The sequence below is a fragment of the Limulus polyphemus genome, unplaced genomic scaffold (assembly GCF_000517525.1).
Source record: "Limulus polyphemus unplaced genomic scaffold, Limulus_polyphemus-2.1.2 Scaffold2366, whole genome shotgun sequence".
Taxonomy (NCBI): Eukaryota; Metazoa; Arthropoda; class Merostomata; order Xiphosura; family Limulidae; genus Limulus; species Limulus polyphemus.
In genome coordinates, this window is record NW_013667976.1 from 87,811 (window position 1) to 97,687 (window position 9,877).

Consider the following 9,877-nt stretch of genomic DNA (forward strand, 5'->3'; position numbering starts at 1 on the left):
ATATATATCTTATAATTTACTAAAATGCTATAAATCAGTAGATGCTGTAAAGACATAATATGTTGTCACAAGTCCTAATTTACATTAAAAAAAACACAATCCTCATTTATTTTCTGAAACGACTATTATTATAATTAAAATATTACATGTAAAGCTAGAAGCTCAGTTTAAGTCAATTTATTATTTTCCTAGTTTAGTTGTTTTCTAAAACTTGGCATTAGATATTGTTTAACATGCAAAGTTTAGATAATGCTGTTTGTAGTTAAACACAAAGCTACACAATGGGCTATCTGTGCTCTGCCAATCATGGGTATTGAAACCTGGTTTCTAGCATTGTAAGTCTACAGACATATTGCTGTGCCACTGGGGGGGCTTAAATAATGCTATAAAAATTTTTCAGATTCTTCTGAACAGTTAGAAACTGAAATTAAACAAGATTAGGACCTATGTTTCTACTTACTTGGCATATAATTTAGTTAACTAAGCTGCTGCATCTAGAATATCACCTTTAAAATTTCTGTAATTAAAACTTAGAAATTGGCACATTCAACAAATACAAAATGACAAAGATTTTGAGTTTTTCAAGCCAACTAGCATAGCTGAAGGTCCTGACAAAATGTTGTCTTAATAATCATTAAAGTGAAACTAAGATTGTAGTATTCAAGTCTGTAGGCAAAGAAGAATCACAAGTTTGAACATTGTCTGGTCTCAGTTTACACTTCTTCACAACTTAGAATTTAATTCCTACTTCATAGGTCAGTGTAAACACCGTCCATATAGTTTCCTTAGCTTTTCAAAATTCTACCTTAACAAGTGTTTAACTAGTTTAATTTATCTGAAGCTGAAGCTGCTTTTTTTTTGGTTAATATGTAAGTTCCATTTAAAGTTTTGGTAAACAAAAAACTGAGTCTTTTCCATTTTCTTTGTGTGTATGTCACATTTTATTACCTTTTTTTAAGTATATTAGAAGCAATTAGTATTTACCTTGCAATTCCTAGTGTTTCATGTGGGAAGTTGATCACTGGGATAGCCAAAACTGTATGACTAATACAACTATCCCTGGAATAACTATTTGTTCCTGTAAATCCTTTGGAGTAGTTGGGTAAGTCTGTTCATTTTTGTCATTTTCTCTCCTAAAGAAACTGCTTCAAAATCATTTTTATCCACTGTAAATTAACTTGATATATTTTATGTGAAGGAAGGAAGAAATGAGTCAATATCAGTAAATAAAGTCACCAAAATAAATACAATCTCTCTCTCTCCTAACTTGTATTTCTTATATGATTTTATTTGATTTTTTATGAATTTTTTTTTATGTGAGACTGGTGAATGGAGGTTAAAACTGATAGACAGCGTATCCCCACTGCAATGTGGATCCTACTTCCACAATTACCTCCAAAACCCAGGACACGTTTTATATCCCACATTATAGCCTGTACCCTGGAGACCCTTTTAATTTGTGCAGCGTCTTTAATTTAATTTGTTGTTGTTTGGGCTTGTTTTGTTCATTTAAATATATGTATGTATGCATGTGTACATATTTTTACTAATTCTTGACTGAGAAATGTTGACTCCTTAGACAAAGATATCATTATTTTAGTAATTTTTAACAAAGATCACATGAACAAGAGGTTGAGAATTAATGATTATTTTAGTCAGTTTCAACCAAAACTATGGAGTGCTGTTTCCTTGTAATTTTCAGCTGAGGTTCTCTCAACCCAAATTTGATAAAAACGTTATTACTTACTTAGATAGATAATTATTCTTTTCATCCGTAACTATGGCAATAGAAAATTGGTTTCTGAAAAGTTATGATACTTTTTTTTAATAAAGAATTATAACATTAGATCTTTATTGAGGAAATTTAAAATTTAAAAAAACAAAAAAAAAATTGTATGAAAAATACATTTGTATATGTGTGCTGTATTTTTAAAGTGATGTGCATATATTTAAGTTTTTTCTCTTGCTTTCTTTACTGAATGATTCTATAATGTATTTTTTATGATGAATAGGGTGTTCAAGGTTAATGGCAGTAACTACAAATCAACAGTGACTCCTGAAACTGAAAGTCCCAACACTTTTCCCCCTGGTAAATTTCACTTTATAAACACATTTATCTAAATTATCTATGCAACAAATTACTTGTAAATACATGAATTTTGTTCATTATTCTCTAATAACATACGAGTCATACAGAAAAAAATCTGAACAAATGTATTGTCAATCAGGGCCAGATTTAGTGGGCCCTAGGCCCAGGTAATATTTGGGAATAATAATAATGATGATAATTCGATCTTTCCTCTATTTCGCAAGTTTTATGAACCATAATTGCTTTTACTTCAGTGGCTAGTGGGGCCCTAGGCCTGTGCCTAGGTGGCCTATGCATTAATCTGGTACTGCTATCAGTATTGCAGCTAAACTTATTAACTACTGTTGGGATATCCTATGTATTTTGTGCAGAAAAATTAATTATTTCATCCATTTTTGACCATTTCTTTACACTGAATGCTATAACAGACAAAAACACAAAATCACTCAATACGATAAATATACGGACTGCACTGGAAGTTAATATGTTAAAAACAAATCAGTAATTTGAAGTCTGAGGTGGCTCTACTGTACGCCGAACTAGGTCACGGCCTTGTGCAAGACCACTATAAAGGTGGAATTGTTTTAGCCTAGCAAAATTACTGCTCCCAGCCTCGCTCAAGGCATGGACTTAATTTTTCAATTATTTTGCATGCTGGACACTGAGCATTTCTGGTTAAGCTGAGCATGGTTGAGATAAATATAGCAATGGTGAACAATGGTATCAAGTAGGCATCTTTTCCTGACAAGACTGATGTATGTTTGTTTGAGTAGGCTACTATCCACCAGGGTGCTGGTACAGTCATGGGTATGCTACCTAGGCTTGAACAATGAAGTATTAGCTATCTTAGAAATTAGTTTAAAAATAGCATGTATAATTAGTGGACTATTGTTTAACAAAATGTAATTATACTACATTAAACTATATTAAACAATCTAATGTAAGTGCACTAACTCTTGTAATGTATCTTTTACAAAATATGCACACTTTTGAAAACATTTTTTTCATCCTATCCACCTGGGTATCCTTTTCTGCACATGACGCAAGGGTTATGTCTTATGTTCAAAATTTTATTAAACTACTTTTTGTTTATATTAAAGCAATTAATATAGCATAAAATCTTAGATAATAATCCATATTTTAATATTCTATAAGTTTTAAGTTCTTAATTCTGTAAGGGAATATTTTTAAAAATCCTGAATTTCCCCTAGTGTGATGGGTGTGACACATTTTCTCAAGGTTTGTTCTCTTCTTTATTTTATTATCACCCCTTGGATATGTGCAAAATTTAACGTAAAGTACTTCCTATAAGTTGCTCAGACAAATCATAATTTTTATAGCTCCCAGTTTTGTTTGGTCACAGAGCTATCAAATAGAAAATGAGACCCCTTCTGCCACATTCATCTGTCACATACTCTCTTACGTTTAGTTATATATTACCTATAACCAATAGGAAGCAGAGATTTTTATGTATCAAATGACTTTTTCTATTTCTTTGTCCATTGAGTACATAATCATCAATTTCAATCAGAGTGCAAATTTGTTAGTCACATGAAAAGCAACCAGAAAGCTTGGATGAATTTGTAACGGTTCTTGTCATATAGTGAATTACCTGTGATTAGAGACAAATAATAAAATAATAAGATTATACCCATCGCAAAAATGTGTAAGAGCAGAAGAGAACGTGACAAGGGCAGAAAATTTTGGGTTTTGTAACAAGATGAAAGCGGGCGACTTTGGAAGAATGCAAAGAACAGTTACGTGGTTTAACGCTGAAATATATAAAGGCAGAAAAAGTAAATCAGTCTGAAGGTGCAATTGAGAATGAAAATGAAGATGCGGGAAATGGTTTGGCCCAGGGAGAACATTCTTAAAGCACATCCATTCATTGTGAGCATAATAATGCTCTGATAGAAACATCTGCTGAAGTGTCTACAAAAAGTCAGCAAGATTCTGTTAACGTTAATACATTAAAATCCGATGATCTTAACAAAACATATGAATCTATTAGTTATGATCCCGATGAATGGAATTTCCCAATACAGGGTATAGATAGAGTAAATTATATTCTCAAAAGACCGATTCAAGAAGAAAATGTAACTTTCCCAGTGGATGATAAAAACAGGCATTTCTGCTCATTCCATTACATTAGAATTCTAAGCAACAAGGAAAAACAAGAAAGGCGTTGGTTGGTTTACTCTCCAAGCAAAAACATTGTTTAATGTTTTGCCTGTCATCTATTCTCATCCTCAAGTGTAGCGTTAGTATCTCACTGCTGTAATGATTGGAAGAACTTCAGTAGTCATCTTAAGCCTCATGAGAACTGTTCAGATCACATAGAGCGTGCCTTGAAATGAATGGAATCAGAAAAGAGGCTGAAATGCAGAAAGACTATTGATACAGAAATTCAAAATCAAATATAGCAGGAAAAGCAACACTGGCATGATATTTTGAAAAGACTCTTGGCCATAACTCAGTATTTAGCTTCACATAACATGGCATTTAGAGGACATAGGGATAGTTTAGAACAGGAAAGAAGTGGAAACTTCTTAGACCTGGTTAAATTTACTGTGAAGTTTAATCCTCTTCTTCAAGAACACTTACAACACATAGAAGATAATAGTCTTCATTGACATTATTTGGAAAAAAAACATTAAAAATGAGTTAATAGCATTGATGGTCAAACATAATAAACTTTTAATTATTCAAAATATACAGCAAACAAAATATTATTCAAAAATTCTGGATTGTATACAGACATAAGTCACACCAAACATATGATGATGATATTGCATCACTTTGCTGAAAAGTTGGGAGACATTCAGGAACATTTTGTCGGATTTATACTGGTAGAAAAAACTATGGCTAAAGGATTAACAAATTGCTTACTTTCACAAATCAACAACCTAGGACTGGACAAGAATATGATAATAGAGCTAATGTGGGGAGAAAAAAATACTAAATATTAATCCTTTAGCCTTCTTTACACCATGTGGATGTCACAGTTGGAATTTAGTACTTGGTGATGCAGCAGCATCTAGTACAAAGGCTAGATTATTTTACAAAGGTTGTATATGTTATTTTCTGGTTCATCCAAAAGGTGGATTATGTTAAAAGAAAGAGTAAATATTACTGTCAAGCCTTTGTCCAAAACCAGATGGGAATGAAGAGTGGAGAGTGTGAAGGCTGCCCAGTACCAATTAAAAGATATTGCTGATTGCTTAGAAAAACTGTCAGAAATAAGCAGCGATCCAACATTTTGTAGTGAATGCAATTCGATGCAAGAAGAAATTTTCTCATACGAGTTTATACTTTTTTTAGTAGTGTGGTATGATATTTTAGTGAAAATAAACCTAATTAGTAAAGTATGACAACAGTGTAATATGCAGTTGGACACGGCATTGAAACATTTTGAGGAATTTCTATGCTGGCTAGATGATTATAGAAGAAACAGGTTTCACTCTGCTATAGTGACTTCCAATGAAATAGCTCATGAAATGAGCATTCAGAAGAATTTTGAAGAAATTAGTCTATGTAAGAAGAAAATACATTTTGATTATGAGTGTCAGATGAAACTAGTGCTAACCCTGCAGACATTTTCAAAACTGGATATTTGAATGTCATTGTTGAAATGATTTATGCAAATGCTGGACCTCGACTTGAGGGATTAAAAACCTACTACATCAATTTTGGTTTTCTCTACAATATTTCATCTTTAAAGAACAAGTCTGATGAAGAACTTTTATAGTGTTGTAAAGAACTACAAGTGCTATTTATGCTGTCTGAATCTTCCAACTCCAATATAAATGGCAAAGAATTATTTGAGGAACTAAGATTGTATACCAGGACTGTACATAGACATTCATGATTCACTAAAATATATTATAGATGATAGTTTAATTGAAGTTTATCCTAATGTTTATGTAGCATTATATTACAATTCCGGTAACAGTTGCTTCAGCAGAAAGATCTTTTTCAAAATTAAAATTAATAAAAACTTACTTGAGATCTACTATGTGTCAGAGAAGTTATTAGCATTGGCTAGTCTGTCTACTGAACATAATTTGGCTTCAAAATTAGATTATTCCTTTGTTATAGATGAATTTAGCACTACCAAATGCAGAAAAATGAAATATAATTGTAATTGTATCTATCCAATAAATTGTTGTGATCATATATTGATGTTTTATTTCACTTAATATATGAAATGTTTTTCTCACGTCAAGGGGCCTCGTGTATGACTTTCGCCTAGGGCCTTGCTATCTCTAGAGCTACTTCTGTTTGAAGTTAAAACGTTTTCTTAAAAAAGATAAAATGAACAATGATGAAACATAGACATTAATAAAAGAAGTATTTGTGAAACATACAGTTGTCTTTGTTTTGTCCTAAATTCTGTGAAAATAATAATTTTATAGCGGGATCTCATCATGTGTGTATATATATATAGTTTTTAAATTCAAGCATATGACACTTGATTCAGTACAATAACAATTAATGTAGTGATTTTCATGGATTAGTAATACACCAAACTACATAATCTGAAGTACTTGTGGGTTCAAGTTAAAACTTCTTTCCAAAATACTAAAGGTAATAAATTTTTATCATTAAAATATGCATAGAGGAAATTAACTTGGATTCTTTAATTGTACAGTACCTCAGGATAAACAAACTTAACTCATAATTTGGTGTGTTTTTTGTTTTTGTATGAATCAATAGGACCTCTGAAAAAAAAAACATGCTAAAAATAATTTTGTCAAACTAGTAGATTACATAAACTATAAATGGTATTATTTTATATTTCTGTAGTCTCAAAAGCCCAACGAGTAAGCTTCAAAATTAATGGAGACTACAAGCTTCTAGTTGGTGATAGAAAAAGTGAATTCCTGGAAAATATGAAGAAACAGATAGCAAAATTATTAAATATTCCACCATCAGCTATACGTAACTTGGATGCACAACCTGGTGGGTTAAATTTATTTTTGACCAGTATATCTTGTGTGGTTCTTGGTTTGAGATATTACCGTCATTCATCACAGCTTATAAAAACAAAAAAGTGTAGTAATAAAGTAGAAAACAGTACAAATATGTCTGGTCTTATCTATGTATTAATAACACAAAGCTATGGAACAAATAGTTGATTTATGAAAAGTTTAATTATTTATGCCTCATGTTATAACCAGTACTATATTTGAATGAATATACTGTAATATATATATACTCTGGGTTTTCAAACTTTATTTAATTTTAATGTTTAACTGAAACTAAACATTCATATATTTATTTCCTCTAACAAGGATCTGTTGATGTCTTCTTTGAACTGGATCCTAACCAAGTTAATGTTACACTCATTATGGAGACCATAGCAACAATGATATCAAATGGGGAGTTTCCCTTGAAGGATTTGAACAACCAAGTGATAGAAATTGAGATAGATTCACTAAGTTTTGCTACACCTCCTCCTGCCACTTTATCACCAGGTGAGTTTTCAAAATGTCAGGGCTTGTTATCACAAAATTGTTTTCATGTATATATTGTGCAAAGTATCAGTTATAACATAACATAATGTTTAGGGACAACAAGAAACCTATTGGCCCATCTTAGCTGTCCCAATCTTTAAACTAAACTAAAACTATTAAACAAATAAATTCAAATCTTAAAGCCAGCCCTTATTATTCATAAAGTTATTAAGCTTTCTCTTAAATTTACTGCCTCCACAACATCTGAATGCAACCCATTCCAAAGGCCAACAACCCTGATAGAAAAAGAAAACTATCTTAGCTGAAGATGACCCCTACCCTGCCAAAATTTATATTAGTGTCCCCTAGTCCTACCACTCTCACCATTAAGTATTAAAAAAGATGATGCATCAACACCTTAAGTTCCCTTTACAATTTTAAACACTTCAATCAGACCCTTTCTAATTCTTCTTTTCTCAAGAGAAAACAATTTCAGAGATCTTAAGATCTCCGCATGTGATAACCCCTCCATTCCAGGCACCATTCTAGTAACCCTCCTCTGAACCCTTTACAACAATTCAATGTCCTTCATAAGGTAAGGAGCCCAAGACTGAACACAATACTCCGAATGTGGAATAACCAGTGACCTATGCAATGAAATTATAACCTCTTTAGACTTGTACTCAATATTTCTGTAGCTATAGCCTAAAATCCTATTTGCCCCACCACTAGTAACAGAACACTGCTTGGATGGCTTAAGAGATTGATCAACCATTACACCAAGATCCATTTCTTTTATAACACTGTTAAGGTTATTCCCATCCAAATTATACTTATAATTCAAATTATGATAACCCACATGCATTAACTTGCATTTATTATAATTAAAACCCATCTGCCATTTATTTGCCTAACTCACTAAATGATCTAAATCCTTCTATAAAGCAGCAACATTCTCTTCACAGCTAGTAACACCCAAGACCTTAATATCACTGGCAAATTTAAGTAACTTGTTGACCATTCCTTCATCTATGTATTGATGTAAATGAAAAAGAGCAAAGATCCATAGACTGAGCTCTGAGGTTCTCCACTAGTAACATTAATCTGGTTTAACTGAACTCCATTTATAACAACACTCTGCTTTCTTTCATCCAGCCACTCTTCTATCCAATTAGCTAACTTATCCCCCCACACCTGTAAAGGTAGTTTTTTTACAAGCATTTTATGTGGCATCCTGTCAAATGCTTTCTGAAACTCTAGCTACACCAAATCAACACCCTTACCCTCATCTTCATAAGCTGTAACCTTTTCAAAGAATTTCAAAAGATTTGTAAGGCAAGATTTTCCCTTAGTGAAACCATGTTGACTATCCAATAAAATTCTAAGCTTTGTTAAATGACTTTGCAAAGCATCTTTTATTAGACTTCCCAAAACTTTCCCACAATTGATGTAAGGCTAATAAGCCTATAATTACTGAGACAATGTTTATTACCTCCCTTGGAAAGTGGAGTGACATTAGCTAACTTCCAATCCTCTGACACTTGTCCACTGTTCAAGGACTTACACAAAACTGTAGCAAGTGGCTCACATATCCAATCCATAACCTCCTTCAAAACCCTTGGGGAAATGTTATCTGGCCCAGAAGCCTTATCATTCTTTAATTTTTCCAATTTTTTCTTAACAAGCTCAGAATTAATGCAGTCATCTTGTTTGATCTTGTTTCCATCTATCAACTGTTCAAGATGAGGAATACTGTTTAAATCTTCATTAGTAAAAACTGAAGAAAAACCAGAATTTAATAGCTCAGCCATCTTATAACTATAGGATACAAGCCTTCCTTTATCATCCCTCGAGGGTCCTACCACCATCCTAGCATTTTGTTTACCGTTTAAAGAAATCCTTACTGTTAATTTTTACATTTTCAGACAATCTTTTTTCATACATCCTTTTTAATGTCCTTTTTTCCTGTTTGACCAATATTCTAAATTGATTTTCTATAATCTTCTAAATCTCCCATCATACTAGTTAATTTAAATTTCTTAAACTTGTGATGCTTTTCTTTAATTTTATCTCTTATACCCTTTGTGAGCGAACTTGGTTTCTTACTTGAAGTCACTCTTTTCTTTCTGTAAGGAATATGTTTATCTTGAATGTATAAAACTTATCTTTAAAATTTTTTCACATTTGATAAGTGTCTCCAAATATATAAGCTGCCCAATTCAGAACAGATAATTCTTGTTGCATCCCTTCAAAAATTTGCTTTTTCGAAACTTATAACCAAAATATTGTTGTGTCAGCGGGTCACGTGACTACTATGACGCAACGTTTCTAG

At 32.2% G+C, this 9,877-nt stretch overlaps 1 protein-coding gene across 1 annotated transcript in view; it reads left to right on the forward strand.

The window, feature by feature from the left end:
* LOC111087606 overlaps positions 1 to 9,877 on the forward strand; it is an 80,192-nt gene that overhangs the window by 64,501 nt on the left and 5,814 nt on the right. The window contains exons 30-33 of the mRNA XM_022394820.1: positions 999 to 1,102; positions 2,013 to 2,089; positions 6,896 to 7,051; positions 7,384 to 7,566. Coding sequence (XP_022250528.1) covers positions 999 to 1,102; positions 2,013 to 2,089; positions 6,896 to 7,051; positions 7,384 to 7,566 — 520 coding nt within the window. The remainder of the gene's footprint in view (positions 1 to 998; positions 1,103 to 2,012; positions 2,090 to 6,895; positions 7,052 to 7,383; positions 7,567 to 9,877) is intronic.